A 23,246-nucleotide genomic window follows, 5' to 3' on the forward strand; every position below is an offset into this window, starting at 1 on the left:
GAGCGCAGGCAGTTCACTCCTGAGGCATCACCCTCGTATATCGATTGACCTTGGGCTGCTCACCACTTCCCCTTGGCACACCACTCGCCCATCGTTTCCGACTCTCAATGTACCCACCCGTACTCTTCCACCCACTTATGATCATATCAACCGTCTCCCGTACCCCCACTCCATTCTTGATGACGGCTCTTACGACCGGTCCTCCTTCACGAATCTTCATCGCCTCGTACTCCATTAAGTCCACGTCCGCCCCGACCGCTTCCGACAAATCACACTTATTAATTACGAGCAAATCGCTCCCTGTGATTCCCGGCCCACCTTTGCGCGGCACTTTGTCCCCGCCCGCCACATCGATCACGTAGATGATAAAATCCGCTAGTTCGCGAGAGTAGTTCGCAGCCAGATTGTCGCCGCCCGATTCGATCAGGAGGAGGTCGGTCTGAAACTTGGCGTGCAAGCCCTGCAATGCGAGGAGGTTAGCGCTGATGTCCTCCCGTACCGCGGCATGAGGGCAGCCGCCCGTCTCGATGGCGACGATACGCTCAGGAGTCAGGGCGCCGTGCTTCGTGAGAAACTCGGCGTCTTCGCGCGTGAAAATGTCGTTGGTCACGGCGGCGATGTTGTAGTCTTTGCGCAGCGCAAGACACAGTTCGAGCATGAGTGCAGTTTTGCCTGAGCCCACGGGCCCGCCGATGCCGATGGTGAAGGCCCGGTCGGCGAAGTCGCGGCCTTCAACGAGGGGCATTTCGCGGTGGAGGTAGGAGCCGGGACCGTCGAGGATTTCGTGCGTGTGTCCGTGAGGAGTACCATGTGAATGATCGTGTGACTGAGATAGGCCGCCGTCGTGGGAGTGTGTGGCCATTGTGGAAGGGCTGGGAGAGGAGAGGAGATGAGGTTTGAGCGATAACAGGGGCTTTTTCTTCCTCTTCTCTCACAGATCTCCTTTGGCTATCGTATTCTTCAATGGGGGTGGTGGTATTTCTTTCTCAATATTTCAATGCTCGGAGAAGCGGATGGCCGAAAAGGTATGTAGGAGATGGTGCTTGCGGTTCGGTATTAGATAGGGGGTCGAGGAAGAAATTGTGATTGATAAATTGTTTCGAAATCCCGTTAGTTTCCGTGCGGACAAATTTTCTCTCTTGAAGCACCTTTGACCTTCACAAAGCTCAAGTGCGTCGATGATAGTTGATGAAGGAGGGGCACCCCCGAAAGGAAACCAAATGACGAAACGGCCCCGCATTCGGACTAACAAATAAAGGCCAACAGTTGAAGGCCAGTTCATTTACCCAATCAATCATCCATCGCAAGTCGCTCGCATACCCGCCATGAGTATTTCCGCTAACTTGTTGATATACGGAGGCATCATTCCACAGAATGGAAAAGAAATAGACAGCATTGAAGTACAGCCATCGGACCGAGTCATTTCGACAAAGCGTTAACCACTGTTCTCATCACGATGTCGATCGTCCACATGGTTCTATTCAAACTCAAGTCTTCATTGACTGATGCGGAAAAGAAGGAAGTGTGTGTTCTCATGAGGGTTTTTATATCGTGAGGAGGGACGTTGACCTGAATCTCACAGTTCTGCGATGATATGCTGTCCTTGAGACAAACATGCCTTCATCCAACTTCGAACAAACCGTACATTGTATCATCTTCTGGTGGGATCGATGACAGCCCCGAGGGCGTTCAGGTCTATCACTGTGACCCTCTTGTTAGATTATGCTCTGATCCTGCTGCAGGGAGGATTCACCCATGGCTTCGTCGTCGAATTTGCGTCCAAGGAGGATCGAGATTACTATGTGACCACAGATCCCATTCATCAAGCTTTTGTGAAAAAGAATGGCGCGAGATTTGACGATGTCAGAGTGATTGATTATGAAAAGGGTGTATATTAGAAATAGAGCCTGTCAAGAACGGATGCTGGAGGTTAATCTGGCTGGAATCGGTCCGTGCCATACAAAACATAGTTGCTGCATTACCTCCGATACATGTCCACTGGAACGCATAGATGATGGGATCTGTCTATGAAACGCTGAAGGACTCGCCACAACCGCATTGCTCTGTAATGTTCGGGTTCTTGAAAACAAATCTGGCGCTGAGCTTGTCTTCCTTCCAATCCATTTCACTGCCAATGATGCTGAAAAGGGCCTTGCTGTCAATCAGGACTTTGACGCCTTCTTGCTCGACCACCTCGTCAAAAGCCGCAGGCTTGTCCACATACTCCAAGTGATATGCTAGCCCGGAGCAGCCCCGGTTCTTAACACCCACTCGGATCGTCTGGGGATGCGGTTGGTCGAGAAGCTCGCGCAGATGGATTAATGCGTCGGGTGTTATTGTGATAGCGGCTTTCCGGGGCCTTAATTTGCTCCGCCGAGGTTTGGCAGACTCGGTTCCTTGTGGCTTTGGTGGTGCTACCGGCTTTGAATTTTGCGCCTCCCCTTCGGGCATACGGATACTTGCAGCTTCAGTGAGGTCCATATTCCGATTTCCATTCTCTTGAGGGGTTCTTATATCTTCGAGTCGGGGTTTAGGGCTAGCTATAGAGGTGTCTGGGACGTTGGCGTTTCGGGGCGGTAGTGGAAAATCGGTCGGGAGACTGTGAGGCTGGTAGGAAGGCACAGTGTATAGCTCTCGCTTGGAAGATTGACGAGTGGCCGTGGTAGAGGAGAAGGCTCTAAAGGCATGAGGACATGATCGTGCCGTGGCGGCGATTGCCAGTGCTCGGAAGAAAGTGGCAGATGACGTCGTTGCCGGGATGAAATGCGTCGTAGACATGGTGAAGGTGCATATGATACCAATACAGCATTCAGCGATGGACTTATGTTATCGCAATAGTGTCTGTGGCATCGGACGAGTATCGGAGGGGAGTGAAGGAGAATGGTGCTTGAGTCCCCGAATCGAGCATTATTAACCGCCGAATGCGGCAGCCTTGCCGACGCTCCGACTCAGCCAATCGGACTCGAGGCAATGTAAATGGCTTTCCGACCGTTTGATCAACCCGTCGAACTGGTCGGTATCACCCGACTCTCACATTTCTCTTTGCTTTCCATGTGATTGACTGATTCACGTTGATACTCAGTAATCGCGAAGATAAGGGCATGAGATAGCCACTGTCCAAAGAATCTATCGCTACCGCAAAGATGTTACTGCGCCCGGTAATTAAAAATCTGTCCAATCGCCCCTGTTGCCAAGCACACCAGATTTTTGGTCCTCTGTCCACCATTCAATTTTCAGCAGATGTTGCCTGTTGGCGTTGTGATCACGAGGTTGAATTCTTGAGGCCACTGTATTTTCTATCTTGCTCTCCCCCCATTTCTGAATCCCAGGAGATGAAGACGGGTCGCTAGCATTTTCCTCATTCGCAGTCATCGATCCCCTCAGTCCCGATGAGCTCCCCTTTAACTCAGCAGTTGAGACCGGATTCCTTTGAGCCCAAGATCGTCCAGCTCTACCTCCATCTATTCAATGTGTTGGTCAATGAAGAAGCGGATGATGCCGTACCAACCGAGGGCTTCTGGAGGGAGTTCTTCCTGCTCAAGCCTGATAAGCAGCGTCTCTATGACATTCTTGAGCCGATGACCGGGTTTGACCTGCTGCATATGCAAGTATAGTCAGCTCGTTCTTCCGGGGATTGTTGCTGTCGTTCCTGACATGCAAACAGGTCCAAATGCAAGTCTTCTTCAGAAGAGCTATCACCGAGGCCGGTTCGGGATTATCTCCCCGAAATGAAAATGCTCTGGAGGTATGCGGCACTGGTGGTGTTTCTGTTGAGAGGATCGACGTTGATTGGTTAAGAATCTGACAGCCTTCCTCTGCGCCGTATTTACCAAGAAATACACGAATCCAAACACAGACGTCATTGAAGTCCTTGCCGGGTTGGATACCATTGATAGGTTGATGTCTGATCTGGTCCATGGTCTGGAGTCGATCATTCGACAAGCAACTAAGGAATCCCTCCGAACCAAGGCTCTCGAGACGGTACTTGCTCTAGTGGCCGGAGGCTTTCACACCAGCCTTGTCTCCTATTTCATGCATCGGGACCTCTTTTCTGCCCTGATGAAGGTGAGGGAATGCTACTCTTTTGTTTGAATGGCGTTGACCCGTTCTTAGTACGTCCATGATGTTCATGAGAAACCAGTCAATTGCCTCAAGGCGTTTGTCGTCGTGGGCGTCTTGTCCAGCTACAACAAATTTGAATCACACAACGTGTATCAAAATCGATTGGAGGATTTCGTTAATGAGGAAACGATTCGACTTCTGGTTCAAAACTTTGCCACTGCCTGTGCATCCATTCGGGACCAATATGTTGCCATCCAGGACGACTATCCTGCACCGTGGAGTTTTAATTCCACACTGGCACTGGTGGGATTGCGTGGGTTGTCGACCGACACAAAAAATCCTCTGCCTGCATCAGAAGAGGAAGCAAAGGCATGGTTCACATCACTCCCGAGGCAGGACGCCGCTTGCATTCTCTCGTTATATTCGTTTGTCCAAGCCAACAAATTGTTCGCGGCCAACCTCCTAAATCTGTCCGCAGACAAGGATAGAGAGACACCTTTTGCCGCATTCTTGTCATCCACATCATACATCTCACACCATGCTTACCGAGGACCCCGACAGTCCACATACGCTATATTGAGCTTACTCTCGATCAGAACCATGGTGGAGGATTCTGTTCTAGCCAAGCGCATCTGTTCCGTGGAATCCAAAATGGTGGTTCGATTGTGCCGACAACGACCACCCCATCTCCCACTCATCACCACGGCGAGAGTGCCTGCCACCGCGATCTTGGACATTTGCACCGATATTCTCAGTCACAACCTTCGGAAAAGACTGGATGTTCAACTGTACGGCCTCTCGTTGGGTATTATATTACGCATAGTCACCTATCTCGAGCAAAGCAAGACTCGCCTCCAACACCATTGGGCGTACATATGGGGTTCGCTCCTCTCGCTAATGCGCTTTTTAACACAGTATGCCAACGACCTCCAGCATTTGAGAGGCATTCGCGAGTATTTGTGTGGGACACTTTCCAGTTTGGCGGCCTTTTGCTTGTCGAGAGGGGATGGATTTTTGCCCGATCCGGCAAGCTTTGATGATCTCTTTTACAAACTCATCGAGGCTAACGATGTGCTGCCGAAATTTAAGAATGCATATGGCGACCCCAACGTGCCCTCAGATGCTTTGCACCGATCGGTGGAGGCCTTGATCAGCGTCTCGTCGCATTACCATGACCTATTGAAGGCACAACATGGGAAGAAGACCCACCAATCACCGGCAGCCATTCAGAAAGTGATTAAAGAGGGCTATGAGACTTTGAATCTGGAGATGGATGAAGGGTTTGGACAGTGGGAGAAATGGCGTGAAAGTAACTGGAAAGCTGAGGTCAAGAAATTGATCAGAATTGCTGTCGAAGATGCCAGAATCTTGTCTTTGAGGTAAACAGCCTGAGGGTTACTCATGAACTGCAACTCACGTCAAGACCGCGAGGCTGATGCCGGCAACATGCACGATATCCGCCCCCATGCCCTCACGTGAGTCCTGCAGCTATATGGAAAAGACATCCGGGCCTCCGATACTTCCGTTGCGTCTCTCCCTTCTCGGCCCTGTCTTCTCCTACATCGACAAGCAGGGTCGCGCGCAATTCATCACCGCTGACAAGCCCCCAGATGGACGACGCTTCCAGCACGACCTCCGATGAGCAGAACACAGACCATGATTACTCCAACAGCTGTAACAAAGAGCTGTTTTACGACGCTCGACAGAAGAAAGGGCCCCATCGTGAGCGCATATTGGATCCAGCTCTGATTTTTTCACACTGATATAAACAGGGTATGCATAACTCTCCAGAGACCTACCTTGGAAAATATGAGCATCAATCCACACACAATCTACAATGACTCAGACCTCGACGGCAGTGGTATCATCACATCTTTTCCATCTTCTTCGTGAAATACGCAACATGATTTGGAGGGAAATTCGTAAGCGAGGACGTCCCTGCTGACATTCATATCACGGCCTTGTACCCGCATGTCAACGCCTCCCGAGTCCCAAGGATGTCGGCATTGGAAGTTCTCAGATGAAGAATATTATCGGAGATGTGCCGACAATGGTGGCGACTTAGAATACGACGTGCATACTTGCGGTTCCCTACGTATGATATCGAAAGCCGTGCGACCGAAAGTCTTGGACTTGGGTGATTCAGGGGCCATAAATTTCACATACTAGATCTTGCAACACAGGAGGTGAATATTTTCTGGTAGAAGGATTGGAAGCTGACCGAGCGAGCGGCGATATTTCACCTAACGTTTTCGACGACAAGCTTTCGACCCTTTGGTGCCACAACCAGTTCCATGTGTGTCAGCATAATGTTCGACCTGCCTCGAGAGATTCCGTGAAAGGGAGCAATGTTTGATCACGTAATAACCGAGAAAGGCCAATGAGATAGCATGACCATAGGGCTGATGCATGACATTGGCTTCACAGCATGATGTAGCCGAGACAGGCACCATGGAAGATCGGGGATTCAGATCCTAGTATAGATAGCGAGCGACGAAGACCCAAAGAAAGGTTCCGGAGTCGAATTCCTGCTTGATTGACATCGGAGTTGATACTGTAAGCATCTTCAGAAGGATGGCTTCCAGATGTTCATTTGAGTCAACAAGCGGACGTCGTTATGTCAAGCCCTGTCACGTGATTAGCACGTGACTGGAAGTAGCGCCGGGCGCCGGAAATGGCCCTGCATTTGACACCATCTTCGGCCCCCTTTTTTTTCTCCCTCCACTCCATCATTTTCCCGTTCAGGCTCCAAGCCTATCAATTTTCTCGGTCCGTGGACGGATTTTGATGCGCCTTTCAACGTATGGAGAGCGGAGTTTGTACGCTCTCGGAGTCAGATCAACCCGAAATGGGAGACCGAAGACCAAATGGAGACAATGGAATGTTACGTCTTTATCCAGTTTCAAATCACCGAATGAAGTGGGCTGTAGATCGACTGGAACAATCAACAGTACGATCTAGAGTTTTCAAGTGTATGAAGTGACTTCAATAAGCAGGCGAAAAGGAAGCAAATTTGTTTTTTTAGTTGCACCCTCACCGCTTACTTTTGCCACGGATGAAAACAGGCCTACCGGAAATATCGAGACTGCGTCGCCAACAGATCGGAGCCCGCAACAGGGGAGGCACATTGGGGTAAGAAAAGGGGGAAATCATCGTACAAGGCACTCCGTGGGCAGTACACCAAATGCTCGAGCCACTAAGATGGCGTTTGCTCTCCCCTCTTCCCTTCCGGGCCACCCCCCGAGCATGGCAAGTCGGACCCAGACCCAGACCCAGACCCAGATTCAGATTCAGACTAAAAGTGTGGGAGTGCACCGAACAAGCGAAGACCGAGCGGGCGGAACTAGACCAATAGATGAATATGAATTGCCGTCAGCGGTGAATTGAACGCCCTAGGATTGAAATGAGATTTGGGCCTGATTATCCCTGGGCTTCTCGTCAACAGAATCGAAATAACCTCCAAGATTATCTCATCCTCAAATTCAGCAGAAACACGTCTACAACGCCCTCTCTTCCATACAGGGTGGCATGGAAAAGGTCAGAGCAATACAGCAAAATGGGAACGGCCCCGCGATGATTGAAGGCGGTGAATCAGCTTTCCTTGTGGCTATGCCCTCCCCCCAATGTCCATCTCAGTCCCATCTACTAGCATCGCACTCCGAATGGCCAGTGTCCCATAGAAATTCCCCTGGCAGTAGAACAGACGCTATAAACGAGTAGAAGCCAGAAAGAGCCCTTGGAGTGGACTAGTCGAACACGTAGTTGGGCCATGCACAAGACTAGTCATGGGTGGCACTCAGTGAGAGAGGCGTGCGAAGCCCAACAAGCCCATTAGCCTGCGGCTGATGGTGGGAATAAATAGAAATTCATGGGTCCTCGCTCCCCCCCACAGGGCAATATACAAAACCACCTATCCGTTCTCGTTTTCTGACTCCGTGATCCCAATATCCTTGATCAATCTTTACTCGCTCCCTTTTGAGCCTGTATATATCTCTTTCGTCTGTTGACTCCCACTCCTTTGCATTTTGTCTCCTCTGAAATTTCATCTCCTTACGCCGCTCACCATGTCTAAACGAAATTCCACCAGGCTCGCCAATGGCTCGGTCCCTGCCACAGAGGCAGTTCCCAGCTATCTGCTCACGGGCAAGGTTGCTCTTGTGACTGGATCTGGTATGTTTCAACTTCTCCAAAAGAGCACGCTTCCAGCACTGAACCGGCCTGAACTCTTCGACAACACAACACGCTTCACCGCCTCACCCCTCAAAGCGCAGTCGGCACATTTGAAACTAACCACGCTACAGGACGAGGAATGGGCCGTGAAACCGCTCTCGAACTCGCTCGCCGTGGCGCCGACGTCGTCGTGAACTATGCCAACTCCTCCAAAGCCGCGGATGAGCTCGTCGCCGAGATCAAGGCCATGGGCCGCGATGCCATTGCCGTCAAGGCCAACGTCTCCGATGTCTCACAGATCATTGAAATGTTTGCCGAGGCAAAGAAACACTTTGGCAAGCTTGATATTGTTGTCTCAAACTCTGGTGTCGTTTCCTTCGGCCACTTGAAGGACGTCACCGAGGAGGAATATGACCGTGTCTTCAACGTTAACACCCGGGGCCAATTCTTCGTGGCTCGTGAGGCCTACAAGAACCTCGAGCCCTACGGTCGCATCATTCTGATGGGTTCCATCACTGGCCAGGCCAAGGGAGTCCCCAAACACGCCGTCTATAGTGGAAGCAAGGGTGCCATTGAGACTTTCGTCCGTTGCATGGCTATCGACTGCGGAGATAAGAAAATCACCGTCAACGCCGTTGCCCCCGGCGGCATCAAGACCGACATGTACCACGCCGTCTGCAAAGAGTACATTCCTAACGGAGAGAACCTCAACGATGAACAAGTCGACGAATATGCTGCCACTTGGTCCCCCATGAACCGTGTCGGTATGCCCATTGACGTGGCTCGTGTGACTGCTTTCCTGGCCTCTCAGGACGGCGAGTGGGTCAATGGCAAGGTCATCGGAATCGACGGTGCCGCCTGCATGTAAATGTCGACCAAAGACAGTTCAAGAATTTTGTTTTTTTAGACTCCGACTACCGAAGACCGACGAATGGTGATGAGATGAGGAGTAGAGATGAAAAGATGAGGTGACACACAGGCCCTCAGACATTCCAAAGGATTTTGATGTGACGGGAGAGGACGGGGAAAACCCTTTCAAAGGTCATCTATTCGTCCCCCGACCATGGATGTGGAGAGATAGCAGGCACTGTACCGGGTCAAAAGGCGGTGGAGTTTCAGATCAGAGAATGTTTGCATCCTGGGAACGATCCTCCTAGTTTGCTTGGATTTTGCTGCTTTTCTAGACCGAAATGTTACTATTCTCCTGAGAGCGAATATTATTTTAATATTTCTAAACTTCCTCTCCTGGTAGCTTGGACAACGCTGTCGGCCCTGACTGAATCAGCTTCTTCCGACGACTCTCGAATCGCCTCATTGACAGCCCCTCCAACCGATTCTTTGGCCATCTTATTGGCAGCGCCTGGATTTCTCCTATCTCCTACCCGATCCATCCCCAGGTCCGGCGTCACGTCGTACATACTACATATTGGGCTCAACTACCCTGGCGCAATCGGTGCTTCTGTATTCAGTAGTCGGTGGAGTACTACTATGTACAGTAGCTGTTGGGTCCTACGAGGAGTTGTGCCGTGAAAAAGTGCGACAGCGTGATAATCTAACTTGAAACGTCGCCAGCGGAGGGAAGTTTTCAAAATGCACGCATGCATGGCCTTGTTCGTGTCGTGAAACCAACCTTCGCCATTTGGGCCGCCCAATGGAAGATGTACTCGGCCGTTTAGGAACGCGCGGGTCTCAAAACATCCTTCAAATTCCCCCTTGCGTCAGGTATTCCAATGAGGCCATTCGTTTTCCTAGCTGGCCGATCGTGATGGCCCCGAAGATGGGTAAGAAGAGTTGTACCGTATCGACACGAAAAAAGAAATGTGTTGGCTTACTACCTTCCGTAGTTGCGGATGATATCAAAGCATCTCTCTCCCTGACGAGGAAGGAAAAAGAGGGAAAGATCAGCAAGCGTGCTTATTGGAACTCACAACGTTGAAGGATTCGGTGGCTGAGGGAGCATGCTTACATATCGAGGTCCCCGACGGACCCAACTAGGACGGTCTACCTCAGACCCATCCTGGCGTGCCAACTTGGCGACATTGTTGGATACTCTTTTGAATGTGCATAGGCTGATCAGATCGAGGGATTGCCCCTGAATCGTTCATGGATCATTCCAATAGCTTCGAGGAAAGGGACTGTTGCGGTCTGAGTCACTCTGCGTCGGATCGCGACCGATTCAATCGATAATGATGGCGTTGAAACAAAGTTGAGGCAACATGCTATATGGGAATTTTGTCCGTGGCCATTCCATTGTGCAAATATGTCTGGATGTGGTGGATCTCATCAACTGACGTTCATTCCATAAGTAAGAACATGGCCGCAAATCATCCACGTCGTTCCAACGACAGAGAAGTCACAACAAAGGTGATACGACGAACATGGCCCATCCTCAGGCTTCGGCAATAACGTGGCAATACACTGGATCGGATTTAGATGCCAGGGGATGTAGGAAAGGCAACGAAGAAGAAAATATGCATGTCCTATCCGTCTGATCATCGAACACACAAGGCACAAAGTATCTTTTATTACCCTCCTCTCCGCATCGTGTCTCGATCGTGGTTCACATGCTTCCGGATCGTTTTATGATCATCTAAATGCCGAAGGAAGGAATCCAGACGTCGGATCCACTAGTTGAGAGCTGTGGAAGGCTACTTCCCGGAGCTCAAGCAGACAGAAGCACGACACTCGGTGGAGAGAAGGGTAACAGATAGGATCCAGATGGCGAGAACTCATAAGCTATGAGTCCAATGTGCAAGAGCGGTTCAGGGGTCATGGGTCTTGAAAATTCTTGTTAATGCCAACCGTCGTATACGTCGAAGCTCCACCATACTCATCTTGAACTTTCCGTCTTCCTAGCTCCCGCATATCCTTATCCGCTGTATCCCAAGACCGTTGCAGTTGTGAAGCGCCCCTTCATTGGCCAGCCTTGTTTGAATTTAATCTTCTTTTTCTTTCAAACTCTCACCAGACCGAACTCTTTCAAGCACTTCTTTGACGACACCTCCGAACCATTCAAAATCCCTGAGTTCTAAGTAGATCTGACCTGACACTCGGACCCAGATGCTGCGATTGTAGGCGTAGATGGAAGTGCCAACATTGTACTCCTTGACTAACGTTTTGTTTATCCACGCCACATGCGTGTGTATGTCCTTTTCTTGAATGATGACCGGATCCGTCAACTGAAGATTCGAGTCGTGGTCGATAATTGTGATGGGGAGGAGTACATTTGCCATCGCACAGTCTCTTAGGCCACAGGACCGGCGACCATTGTTCACTTCAGAACTAGTGTCGACGATATCCATGACTTTGGTTCCGAGGATTTTGGCGAGTAGGTCAGCCCCTTGCTGCGCAATGGCACGGATATAATTGTAGATATTTTCTTCTCCGCCACATTCATTCTGTCGAAAATCAATTGCCGCTGGTACACAATAATATGGACAGTTGTCGGCCGTACCGACGTACGAGAACATGTTGACAAAATACGATGATTCGATATCTTTCTTTGGATTTCTGGGAGGCGAAGAGTCGATTGGGGCCCAGCCCCAGGAAGTCGGATAGGTTGTTCGAATAAGATGCTGATGGCGTTTCGGTATGTATAAGACGGCGCAGCCCCTTGGTGTGTACAGCCACCTGTAGAACTGTTAGCAAGCCTTGGTGCCGCCTCGAGAAATCTCATAGACCAAGGCCTGACAAAACTCACTTATGACAGTTACTGACGAAAAAGTCCGGAGAGAACTCTCCCAGATTGAGGGCGATCTGGCCAACGCCGTGAGCGCCATCAATCACACTCATAATACCGTGCTCCTTGCATATGTTCGTGATGCTTTCGAACGGAAGTCTGACCGCGGGGACGGAAGTAATGGTATCAAAGACACACACCTTGGGTACTAGTCCCTCGGCCAACACTTGGTCAATGGTCTGTTTCACGGCGTCGATAATTTCCGAATGTGCACAAGGGAGCAGGTATCTGATCTTGCGTAAATGAAGTTGAGGGTTAGTCTCAACGATCGAGAACAACGTTTTTTCACAGGCTCCATAAATTGTGTCAAAATAAATAATGCAATCTTTGTCGTTGTATTGAAGGTTTCGTAGGACTGTGTTTACACCGGTTGTTGCATTCTGGACGAAGACACATTCCATTGGCGAGACATGAAGGAGTTGTGCTATTCGGTTTCTTGACTCATTGAGAAAATGGACAAAGTCATATCGCATAAATTGGTCGGGAACTTCTTCGGCGAGCTCTTGATATTCGCGCAGAGTGTTGCGAATTGAAAGAGGGTAGGTACCAAAAGAGCCTAAAGATTGTTTTCATTAGACCTTTCATTTTTCAACTGCCATCCCAAATTATAGCAGACGAAGCAAAGTGCCTACCATGATTTAGATTCGTGTATCCAGGACGAAACAGAAACTGGGATTTGAACACATGACCAAATTCAGTCCCTTTGCCAGATGAACCCATGTTGAACTTTTATCACGTCAATGAGTCAGCCGGCTCCTGCCTCTCTAGCATCCATGAATGAGGATCTTTGGTGGGAGTTCGATGAGATGCTAGCTGATGAACTAGCTGAGCGGTATAGTCCTATCTCTGTATCAGGGATGAGTAATGAACAACTAGAGATAAAGAAGCACAGAGGGATGAGGAGAAGTTTTCACTGTGAAGCCAGGAACCTCCAAAAAATCTTTTTGGGGGAAGAATTTTCAAATCAGGCTGTAGGCCCCACCTCATCCAAGATGTGCACACTCCCGCCAGCCGAACTCTAGAGCAAGAGAGGAGTATGAAGAGCACCCCAGTGAATCTCTTACAGCCAACTATAAGAACGGGATTATCCGATCCTGATATGGATATGCGGAAACTTGTGGAGTCGAACCAAGACGTCGGTAATTCGCATCTTCAATTATCTGAAGAATTCGCAAAGATTTCTCTCGCCCTTGTCCCTGAAAGGCTCGCGACAGCTCTTTGCCTGGAAGTTGAGAATGAGAAGGGTGATGCGATAGTTTATACCGTTGTAGCGTATACAGCCTCATAGCTTTAACGGCTCGCAAGGCAGAGACAGGTACGCAAGAAATATCAGAGCATGATCCAAAGCAGAAAATGAACCCTTCTCTGGGAAATGCCGGAGTTGATTTCCGCTCCCCGTGATGGATAGTTCACGATCCTCAATTAAAAAGAACCCTCCCTGCCCGCTCGTAGCCGCGGCAGCAGGGGGGAGCTTAGATAATAATACCCCACCCAAACCGATTGGGAGAGTGGATACATACACAAGATCCCCCGAGCAGCCAATGACAAGGCATTGAATAAACAAAAGCGGCCTTCGGGACAACCTACATCTCAGAAAGCTCTTGATAAGGCCAGCACCACGGTGTTAGAGCGGGCTTCTCAAACACGGACTGGGTAATGCACGCGAAGATGAATAGAGAAAATCGTGAAAAGGTGTGCCGCAAGTAACCGCTTATCATATTGTAACCCCCTTCGAAAGACATTGACAAATGCAGTGGCGATAATCTCCTGAACCCTAGCCTTGTTGCCTCGTTAGGATCAGAGTGCCAAAGGCGAACAAAAACATTTTCAGATATTCGCCAAAGTGGGGCCCATGCGGAGGTTACGAATGATATCCTCATTCAGACGGCCTAGACACGTGGGCTCAAGCACACCTGGCCCGGTTCAACTGAGGTTTCAGCGAGTCGCTGTTTTCCCGATTGTCTTGGTGATTTCGCTACATAAGCCCAGCTATCTAGCCAAAACACTGACTCGACTACAAAAGACATCGAGTCAGTGAAAGCGGAAGAACTGGAATGGCCTCGCTTGTCTTTCACGCTTCATGAATGAGAGCACCGTCAGAAAACCGATGGAACAGTGGGGCACCTCGGAAGATCAGGGTCAAGCTGGATCTCAATTTCACTTTGCAGAGATATACTAACTTCTGCTCGAATGTTACGGCCCTTATCTTTGAGGAGCCCAGACTCGAACTCGCCCTGGGGGGAAGTCTCTTCTTCATTCTTCGTCAACAAGAAATGGCGACCGACACTCACGCGGAGAAAGAGGCAGAGCTATCAACATCTGCTGCTAACCAAGATGGCAGCCAGCACAGCCCGGATGTCGAGGAGGGAACTCATGCTCCAGCCAGACAGAAGCTCGGTCGTGACTTTCAAAGTCGACACATGCAAATGATCGCCATTGGTGAATTCTGGTTGGGTCCAACCGGTATGATCATTCATTTCTGATATTGCTTGACAGGAGGATCTATCGGTGCTGGACTCTTCATCTCCTCCGGTGGTGCACTATACACGGGAGGTCCCGCGGCTCTGCTTGTTGGGTATCTTATTATCGGCGTGATGATCCTCTGCACCGTACAGGCACTCGGTGAACTGGCAGTCATGTATCCAGTGAACGGGGCTTACTACGTCTACGCTGTCCGCTTCATCGATCCAGCCTGGTGAGAACACGGGACACTAATTCCTTGAGTTGTGAATACTGACCAAGAGACATAGGGGCTTCGCCATGGGATGGCAGTATGTACGGGGCTGGCTGATCACTCTGCCTTTTGAGATTACCGCTGCCGGAATTACAATCAGTTATTGGCATGAGTACAACATTTCCATTTGGATTGTGGTGTTCCTTTCTCTCCTGGTCCTAGTTCAGTACTTTGGTGTTAAGGGTTATGGCGAAGGTAAGCGATACTCTTTTTATTTATTCACCGTATCCCAACTAACAACGGACCAGTTGAATTTATCCTGGGTCTCATTAAAATTATTGCCATCGTCGGCTTCGTTATCTTTGGCATCGTTGTTGATTGCGGCGGTGTCCCTATGGACGATCGTGGATATATCGGATTCCCGATACTGGGACGATGCAGCGAATGGAAACACGGCCTTTCGCAATGGTATGGATGAGATTTGACAGACCACTTGGACTTGATACGCTGATGCCCTGGTTGAATATGGAGAATGCTTACTGATATCTTTCACAGGATTCAAGGGCTTTTGCACCGTCTTCGTCGTCGCCGCATTCGCCTTTGCAGGCACCGAACTCGTCAGTCTCGCCGCCGCCGAAGCAGCAAACCCGCTAGAGGCCCTACCTAAAGCCACAAGACAGGTCATCTTTCGGATTGCGGGCTTATACATCACCTCCCTTCTGATCGTCGGCCTCATCGTACCAAACAACTCAGTCGACCTCCTCGGCGCATCTGGCGCCAATACGAAGGCCTCTCCGTTTGTCCTTGCAATTCAATACGCAGGAGTCAAAGGTCTCCCGTCCGCTTTCAATGCCGTGATCACCATCTCGGTTCTCTCAGTCGCCAACTCATGTACCTACGGCTCCACACGTACAATGCAAGCACTTGCCGCCGATGGCATGGCTCCTCGATTTCTTGCCTGGATCGACCATAAAAGCCGCCCTTTCTGGCCGATCATCATTCAACTACTCTTTGGTTTGCTGGCCTTTATCAATTTGGCTGCGAGCGGCGAGACCGTGTTTTACTGGCTCCTGGCTATTAGTGGACTTTCAGTCTTCTTCATCTGGGGCTCGATTTGCCTCAGTCACATTCGGTTCCGAGCGGGATGGAAAGCGGCTGGAAGATCTCTGGATGAGATTCCTTCCGTATCTCCACTCGGCGTCACGCTTGTTTGCGTCTGTTTAATAGCGACATTCTACGTCGCTTTGTTTCCCATCGGTGGTGAGCCGAATGCAGAGGCATTTTTGATGAGTTATCTGGCTGCTCCTATCGCCGTAGTGCTGTTTATATTTTGGAAGTTTTGGAGCAAGGACAGTGGGTTTCTGGTGAAAGTGATGGATATGGACCTTGACAGCGGTAGGAGAGAGTTTCAGGAATATTTGGAAACGATTGAAAGGGGAAGCAAGGCGAAACAGAGTCTTGGACGTCGGGTGATGGGTCTCTTCGTTTAAACTAAACTTCAAAAACCACGAGGCTAGTTCAGGTTGCGTTGCTCACGGTAGAACATAGATCAAGGACTATTGATATTATTTGTTTCTATAAGTAGGTATCATGCCATATAAGGTCGCTGCCTAGGAGAGTTTCCGCTTAGAGGCTCAAACTGGGTGGTCGTTCCCAACATCGCTGGGTCCTTCTGGTTGACCAGCGAGTACGGTCCAGCCGTATGGCTCTGAGCATAGCTGAGTTGCGGTATATCCGGGGTCCCAATCCGAACAGGCTTCCATCCGACTTGCCGAATCCACACTTTCGTGTCCGAGTGCAGGTCTCCTTCCTTGGGGAACAGGAAGGCACCAAGCATCCGCCCAGCTGAGAGACTCCATATGTAATGCCGCAGACGGCCGATGCTACCGTGACCTAGCACCATGGTCAACAGTGCACCGAGAGAGACAAGTACCGTCATAACCAGACAGATAGCTGCCGGGATACCATAGAGGAGATGATATCGAATTCGGCGCTCGTATATTTGGATCGGCACCGTATCATCAGTCGTTGTAGTGGCGCCACTATCCTGTCGTTTGCGAAGTTTTTGGCCGTCGCCTTGCAAGTTTGGAGGCATATAATCCACATCCGTCAACCAGCTCCTAGTGCCTACGAAGTAGTTCGCCGCATAGTCCGTCCATATCAAATTGATGATATGAGCTGCACCCGTAGCGTTTGCGGACAGTCGTTGCCATTTCGACAGTAACGCCAAATTACTCGCGGCAGAGTAGTCAGTGCCCTCGTCCACAGAACTGGAACTTGTACTGTACAGCTTGTTCCATATCTTCGCCGGACCGCTGACGCCGGGGTTGAAGTCGTTTCCCTTATTATTGCTGAGAGCGATCTCGAACACGGTCGCGCTGGAGGCTGGGACATAGAGTTTCTCCGAGCGAATGGTAGATAAATTCACGCTGTTTTGGAGATCAGGTGAAATCAGCCCAAAAAAGGGGTCAAGGTCATATAATTCCATGTCCGGTGTCTCCACGCCCCAGAGAGGCATCGACGATTTGTTCTGGTAAACTTTATCCGTGAGTTTGATCACGGTGAGACTATTGAGTCCGTCATTCGTGGTTGCGTTGAAGTTGAATCGAATGGTTTTGATCGTGGCTTTCGTTGCACTTGAGCAGGAATAGATTGGTCTGGTCCACCATGACCCGGGCTCGACAACACTGCTTTGAGATCCGTCAACGCGCTTGGAAGGACCAACAAGGAGACCGCATCTCACGTCGATATTGGTCATGTTTGCATAGTCGCCGCCCATGGCTCCGGTGCAGAATGGTTGAATGTCTGTATAGTTTACCGTCGTTATGTTCCATGGGTTCGGATAGTAAGGTGTCTCGCTGAAGGAGCTGTTGAATATTTCAAGCGAGCCATTTGAAAACTCAAAGGCGCTGGGAATGCCGGAGATGAGACCATCAAAGTCTTCAAAGGCAAGCTGATCCTTAGAAAGGGTCGTAAAGGAGTTGTTGACAGGAAAGCGGTGACCAATTTCCGAGTTCATGTAGGCACTTCTGTTGGTGTCTGGCTTGGTGACATTGAGATAGTACATGTTTTGTACGTTCATCCACCAAGCAGCGCGGTAAGCCCGTGCACTCAAGCTCGGATCATTGTTCTCTAGTAAAGCGTCTTGCAGGTCACGGTGCCACGATTCGAGCCAGGGGCTTGTCTTGTTGACATTGACGTATCCTCCTTGGTCAACCAGATACCCCGAAGGGGCCGATGAATTGTAGGCTGAGTTGAGCGGCGACACTTGTACTTCCAGGGTGATGTTTGTGTTTACACACACCGTTTCTGGCTCGAGAAACAAAATATCTTCGTCCCACTCTGCTCCATATCGTAATCCGGAAGGGGCGGTATGCTTCCGGAACCCAACGCCCCCATTTCGCATGTCAACCACCAATCCGTCGATCAGGGAGATCGAGTCATCCAGCACCATGGAGCCCATCGGTCGAAAGCTGTCAACGAGATAAGTCTGGTTGTCGATGCTGTATTGGTTTTCATATTGATATTGTCGAGCTTGGATGTCAAAATAACTTGACACGCTGCGAGGTTGTTGATGTAGGCCGCTTTGGTAGAGTCTAACAAGAACTTCTGGGATTCTTCGATCGTAATCGTCGTTGACGATGGTGGCATTGCCATAGTATTCGTCTGCGTCTATAACGACAGTGGTCCCAGGACATTGTACCGGTAGACTGCCCCAACACTGGCGTGAAAATCCCAGGTCGGATCGAGGCAGCGTGCCATATCCCATTATCCCGGAGTCGTCCACCAAAGAGAAAGTGGCAGGTTGCGCGTCTTCCGTCAGTATAAGACCTTCGTAAAGGCCCATCGGCGTGACGATGGCAGCAGCTGCGATGAGGGCGAGACTGAGAGGACGAACCCACGTTACGAGATTGATCTTGGAAGGAACTTGATTTGACGCCGCCATGTCGGATCTGAGAATTACTGGCCATAATGAATTAGAGAGGGATCGTGAAACAACCGACCAAGTCACTGCGCTGTGTTCCTGGGATAAAGCAGCGACGAGGATGACCACAAGAGCATTAGGAACAATGAGTTGCATCAATGTGATTGCAATGGCAATGAGACCAGAAACCACCCCGACGCTGAGGTCCATTGTGTCTGGTGGTGTCGCATGGGAACGTAAAAGAGTGTATAGTGTTGGGAAACCTTTTGATCCTCTACCTGTGTAAATAGGGTCTTCGCGTGTTTAAACATTCGTAGTGCTGGCGTTACTCCCTTACCAGTACCCGCATTTGATTGAGGCACCCTGGAAAAAGGGTCACTTAAGCAGCTGAATCCGAATACGCCAACTGTGGCGCAAAGGCCAAGAAACCTTTGACACACACTTCGAAATCAGTTTAAACATGGGATCACACAAAGCCAAGCGTCTTGTTTAGATTCGTTGTGTTGCAGAACATGATGGCAATTGCGAAATGATGGACAATACGATCAGGGGATCCGAGAATGGTCAAGCTTCGATGGAGACTGTATCCCTCAGGTATTCGCGTTGTGTTCATATGATGCCCGCAGAGGCTCACCATCTTCTAGAGCGCCTAGCATATATTGAGCTTGAGTTTTCTTAATTGCATAGAGACATAGTACAAAGGGTTTCTGCATCGGCCTATCATGTATGCATATATTTGTGGAAGCATAGAAGACCAAGACGCCAATTGGGGCCGGAACAGTTTCATCTGCCGCTAGCCCGGAAACTTGTTCAACGGTTGTTGAGCGATCAGGACAAGCAATACCCCGGAGAAGATCATCAATACCAAGACGAAGAGCCCCTTACAGGGCTGTTCTTGATTAATTGTTAGCCTCGCAAAAAATGCCGCTTCAGGAACAGAATGCATCTTGAGGCATGCGATGGAATTTGGACCGTGGCCCACATATCATTTGGGCATTCGATTTGAAGAGCAGCTCAACTCATCAATGATGTTCGAATCAGATGGGAGATAAGAGTGCATCCATCTCGGATTGTGGCCATCAAGAGGCCTTGATCATATCTTTTGGAAATTTCGGGTATGCAATTCCGGATTCCCCTGTTTTGCTGTCGTTCAGGGCGGCTTTTTTTGGAGGGGGCCGTGAATATCGATGTAACTCATCATCTCGTCTAATGGATCTGATTCTTATCAAGACAGCCTGTGCCACTGCGGCTCTAGATCTTGTTATGGTAGTTTTCACCTCTTACTCATTGCTTTCGAAACCAAATCCTCATCCAAGGCATACGGCTCTCCATCCTCTCCAAACACGACGTCATCTTGCAAATAAACGAGGATGCCTCGACTTCTTCTTTCTGCGTCTTGAAGCCGATAAAGTAAGCGACCAAAGGCATCAGACTTGTGTGATGAGTGTAGTAATAAATTGTTCTCGCTGCACCACTCTTCCACCAAGGCCTTGAATGTGATTTCTTCCACGTCTGCTCTACCAGGCGGGATCGATCCAGCACCAGCCGCTGAGGATTGGGCAGTTTTCGTCGGAGGAAGTGGTTTGGGTCGACGCGATCCAAGCAATGGTTTCCATGTCGGCCAGCTCTCACTATCAACTTTGGTTTTCACTAATGATTTGAGCTCTGCGAAGCGTTCCAGATCAAGACTCTCCGAGGACAACAATGTCCACCAGTCGAAGAGCCAGGTATGAAGATCAGGGGCAGATCTTTTGGATTTGTGAGAGCTGACGGAAGAACGGCCGGGGGTAGCAGTTGCTGAGTCGACGGTTTTGGGAAATCGTTTGACCGCTTCAATTAGTTTGGGTAGGATGCTTTCGTGGAGTATCTTGTAAGTGAGCCAGGGTGGTAGAATCTTAGACCACGATATGATCAGCGTGTATGCTGAATCCGGGTCGTAGACATTCCATTCTTTTCCCAAAGCTGTCCGAATTCGCGGATACCAGTGCAGAAGGAGGAGTGATTCGAAATAGGATGTGCGCTTGCGGTGTCTTGAGGTGATTGATCTCTCGAGTTCAAGAAGTTGATCCATGGATTGAAATGAGTCAATGAGGTGCGTCGGTTGCGAGAGTGGCTGCCATTCAGCCATTTCGCGGCGAAAGAGGGGTTCAAGACAAGAAGCTGTGAGTTCAGCAAGTGAAAGCTCGGATACGTGATTCGAATATCGAGCTTGGATGTCCCGAAGGCGGGAGATGGATGAACCCCAATCTCGAGACTCATTAGAATCGTCGACGGCGACTCGCTCAAACGCTGATATGATGTCGTTGTAGCGCTGGATTTCCTCCTCGTGGAGTGCCAGTGCTGCGCCGATCTGGGTGTGTTCCATGTCAAGACGGGCTTCTTGCTCCTTAGTTCCGTCCCAGGCGTCGGCAAATGCCTGCAATTGCAATTTTATGCGAGCAGTCGCTTTGGCCACCTCCAATCCGGGTCCAGGTGAGGCTTCTCGAGTGGGAGTTGAAAAGCCTGACAATGAGGTTAGCGTTTTGGTCTCGGAGCCTGTTGCATCGACTATGATTTGCTTCATCGCCTCAGGGACATGGAGGCCTCTGGATTCGATTGCCGTGACCGCATACTTTGCTTTGGGAGGAGCTTTGATCCGCGGTGTACCTGTTCCCGGCGTCGACCCTGTAGATGAGGGCTTGTCTCTTCCCGGCTCTTGTTTCTTCCGGGGAGGTTCAGGTGTTCCGCTACCTTGACCTAAGCCAGCTCGACTTTGCAACACCTGGGCCTGAATCGGAGCCGTTATACCTTGTCCCGATTTTCCTAGACCTTGACCTTCAACGTAGCCTTGTTTGGCCATCATCCTCGCTGCGAACGAGTTCTTTTGAATTCGGCCTCCTGTACCGAAGGCGGAAGGGCCAAAACCGCTACTCTTCTCTGCTTGTCTTCGAGGAGACATATCTGGTGGAGGTACGGGGCTGTCTGGTTCTCCATCGTAGTTGTATTCGCCGATGTTGAAAGAACTGCGGAAACCACCCATACCCTGTCCCATTCCCATCGAAGGCTTCTCATCATCGACATCCTCCTCTTGATCATCTTGGTTTTCTTGTTCCCCATCCTGAGCAGTGGACTTGACGAAACCCAGGCCGCGACTGCGCAAGGTTTTCATGGTTTTTCTTCGCTTGTTTGGTCGCTCGTCATCAGTGTCTTCGTCATCGTAGTCGCGGAGATTGAAGGGTTGATCGTCTTCTGACGAGTCGCTCATCTTGACAGAATGCTGGCAAACGGGAAGATTTGGTAAGATTTGAACCGTAGCTTGCGCATCGAGTCTCTGAAGAGCGCAGAACAGTGGCCTATCTGAACGAGGCTCGACAGCACATCCCACTGGTAATTCCGTCTCGATATTTATGTCGACAGCCCTCTCGGCCTTATAATTTGCCCGTTTGGAGGTCGTAAGAAAATATCGGTTTCAGAATATTCCGGGATCCGCAGCACCTTTTTTTTGGGGGGTTTGAGCGTTGAAGATCTCAGATCTGCGAACGAAAACGCCGCCAGTGGGTGCACAAGTGGGTGCCCAGGCGTGACGTAAGGCGAGGCTCACTCTCCACGGCCATTCTCCCACTCCGGCCGAGCTTCGGAAAAGAACATCCATTTGAGTGCATCACTAACCATCACAGCATTTATCCTTCTCCTCTCTTTAGAAAATCCTTAATTGCGTGTTGAATTCCCCCCTTCCCGCCAACACTTGTGTAGATTCAGCATCAAACGGCATCATGTCTTCCCTCTTTCGCTCCGTCGCCCGTCCGTCGACCCGCAGAGCAGTAGCTTCCACCAAGCCATTGAGATGCATGACCACAATCGATAGAACATTCATTCGGACCAGAGCAACTCTTCCCGACCTTGCTTGTACGTTTTCTGGAGATAGGGTTCCCTTGAGTTTTGCATGGCTGACTAGACCTTCCATCAGATGACTATGGCGCCCTGGAGCCCGCCATTTCTGGCAAGATCATGGAACTCCACCACAGCAAGCACCACCAGACCTACGTGAATTCGTACAACGATGCCTCGGAGAAGCTTGCCGCCGCCGTGGCCAACGACGATATCACTACCAAGATTGCCCTTCAACCATTGATCAACTTCCACGGTGGTGGTCACCTCAATCATACTTTGTTCTGGGAGAACCTCGCACCTAGGAGCGCCGGTGGTGGGGAGCCTCCTTCTGGTGAATTGGCCAAGGCCATCGACGCCACCTATGGTGGCTTGGAAGAGATGAAGAAGAAGTTCAACGCTGCATTGGCTGGTATTCAAGGGAGTGGCTGGGCTTGGTTAGTCAAGGATACCCAGACAGGAAACATTGCCATCAGGACATATGCCAATCAAGATCCCGTGGTTGGTCAATTCAAGCCTTTGCTAGGTGTCGATGCTTGGGAACATGCTGTAAGAGAATGCTCTAGAGTTTCTACCGGGAAGGATTGCTAATATCGAACTAGTATTATCTTCAATACCAGAACCGAAAGGCCGAATACTTCAGCGCCATCTGGGATGTCATCAACTGGAAGGCTGCGGAGAAGAGATTCGGCAGCTAAACATGTAGAACAAAAGGTGGAAAGTGTACACCAATGGAAATATGATTGTAGCAATATTGCAGGCGAGACGGTCGATTGATAATTACCTCTCAGCTTGCGGATGTGAGCACA

The 23,246-nt window shown here is 50.0% G+C and overlaps 10 protein-coding genes across 10 annotated transcripts; 5 read left to right on the forward strand and 5 right to left on the reverse strand.

Moving 5' to 3' along the window:
* Positions 1-13: 13 nt before the first annotated feature.
* Z518_06116 (urease accessory protein UreG) lies at positions 14-862 on the reverse strand (the record flags this gene model as incomplete). The annotated part of the gene is made up of 1 exon (XM_013416926.1): positions 14-862. One exon carries the CDS (start codon positions 860-862, stop codon positions 14-16), a length of 849 nt encoding a protein of 282 aa, XP_013272380.1.
* Positions 863-1,456: 594 nt separating this feature from the next.
* Z518_06117 (uncharacterized protein) lies at positions 1,457-1,898 on the forward strand (the record flags this gene model as incomplete). Its single annotated transcript, XM_013416927.1, has 3 exons — positions 1,457-1,522; positions 1,583-1,693; positions 1,743-1,898. 3 exons carry the CDS (start codon positions 1,457-1,459, stop codon positions 1,896-1,898), a joined length of 333 nt encoding a protein of 110 aa, XP_013272381.1.
* Positions 1,899-2,025: 127 nt separating this feature from the next.
* Z518_06118 (uncharacterized protein) lies at positions 2,026-2,778 on the reverse strand (the record flags this gene model as incomplete). Its single annotated transcript, XM_013416928.1, has 1 exon — positions 2,026-2,778. The coding sequence occupies one exon, from the start codon at positions 2,776-2,778 to the stop codon at positions 2,026-2,028; it is 753 nt and encodes a 250-aa protein (XP_013272382.1).
* A 611-nt stretch (positions 2,779-3,389) lies between these two features.
* On the forward strand, positions 3,390-5,445 carry Z518_06119 (uncharacterized protein; the record flags this gene model as incomplete). Its single annotated transcript, XM_013416929.1, has 4 exons — positions 3,390-3,608; positions 3,665-3,745; positions 3,799-4,065; positions 4,114-5,445. The coding sequence occupies 4 exons, from the start codon at positions 3,390-3,392 to the stop codon at positions 5,443-5,445; spliced, it is 1,899 nt and encodes a 632-aa protein (XP_013272383.1).
* Positions 5,446-8,126: 2,681 nt separating this feature from the next.
* On the forward strand, positions 8,127-9,100 carry Z518_06120 (trihydroxynaphthalene reductase; the record flags this gene model as incomplete). Its single annotated transcript, XM_013416930.1, has 2 exons — positions 8,127-8,232; positions 8,364-9,100. The coding sequence occupies 2 exons, from the start codon at positions 8,127-8,129 to the stop codon at positions 9,098-9,100; spliced, it is 843 nt and encodes a 280-aa protein (XP_013272384.1).
* A 2,068-nt stretch (positions 9,101-11,168) lies between these two features.
* On the reverse strand, positions 11,169-12,691 carry Z518_06121 (uncharacterized protein; the record flags this gene model as incomplete). Its single annotated transcript, XM_013416931.1, has 3 exons — positions 11,169-11,862; positions 11,933-12,527; positions 12,604-12,691. 3 exons carry the CDS (start codon positions 12,689-12,691, stop codon positions 11,169-11,171), a joined length of 1,377 nt encoding a protein of 458 aa, XP_013272385.1.
* Positions 12,692-14,055: 1,364 nt separating this feature from the next.
* Positions 14,056-16,135, forward strand: Z518_06122 (uncharacterized protein; the record flags this gene model as incomplete). The annotated part of the gene is made up of 6 exons (XM_013416932.1): positions 14,056-14,410; positions 14,468-14,666; positions 14,722-14,900; positions 14,954-15,031; positions 15,087-15,113; positions 15,201-16,135. The coding sequence occupies 6 exons, from the start codon at positions 14,056-14,058 to the stop codon at positions 16,133-16,135; spliced, it is 1,773 nt and encodes a 590-aa protein (XP_013272386.1).
* Positions 16,136-16,233: 98 nt separating this feature from the next.
* On the reverse strand, positions 16,234-18,780 carry Z518_06123 (uncharacterized protein; the record flags this gene model as incomplete). Its single annotated transcript, XM_013416933.1, has 1 exon — positions 16,234-18,780. The coding sequence occupies one exon, from the start codon at positions 18,778-18,780 to the stop codon at positions 16,234-16,236; it is 2,547 nt and encodes an 848-aa protein (XP_013272387.1).
* Positions 18,781-19,843: 1,063 nt separating this feature from the next.
* Z518_06124 (uncharacterized protein) lies at positions 19,844-21,814 on the reverse strand (the record flags this gene model as incomplete). Its single annotated transcript, XM_013416934.1, has 1 exon — positions 19,844-21,814. One exon carries the CDS (start codon positions 21,812-21,814, stop codon positions 19,844-19,846), a length of 1,971 nt encoding a protein of 656 aa, XP_013272388.1.
* Positions 21,815-22,322: 508 nt separating this feature from the next.
* Z518_06125 (uncharacterized protein) lies at positions 22,323-23,135 on the forward strand (the record flags this gene model as incomplete). Its single annotated transcript, XM_013416935.1, has 3 exons — positions 22,323-22,455; positions 22,517-22,986; positions 23,040-23,135. The coding sequence occupies 3 exons, from the start codon at positions 22,323-22,325 to the stop codon at positions 23,133-23,135; spliced, it is 699 nt and encodes a 232-aa protein (XP_013272389.1).
* Positions 23,136-23,246: the final 111 nt, after the last annotated feature.

The sequence above is a fragment of the Rhinocladiella mackenziei genome, assembly GCF_000835555.1.
Source record: "Rhinocladiella mackenziei CBS 650.93 unplaced genomic scaffold supercont1.4, whole genome shotgun sequence".
In the NCBI taxonomy this organism is placed as follows: domain Eukaryota; kingdom Fungi; phylum Ascomycota; class Eurotiomycetes; order Chaetothyriales; family Herpotrichiellaceae; genus Rhinocladiella; species Rhinocladiella mackenziei.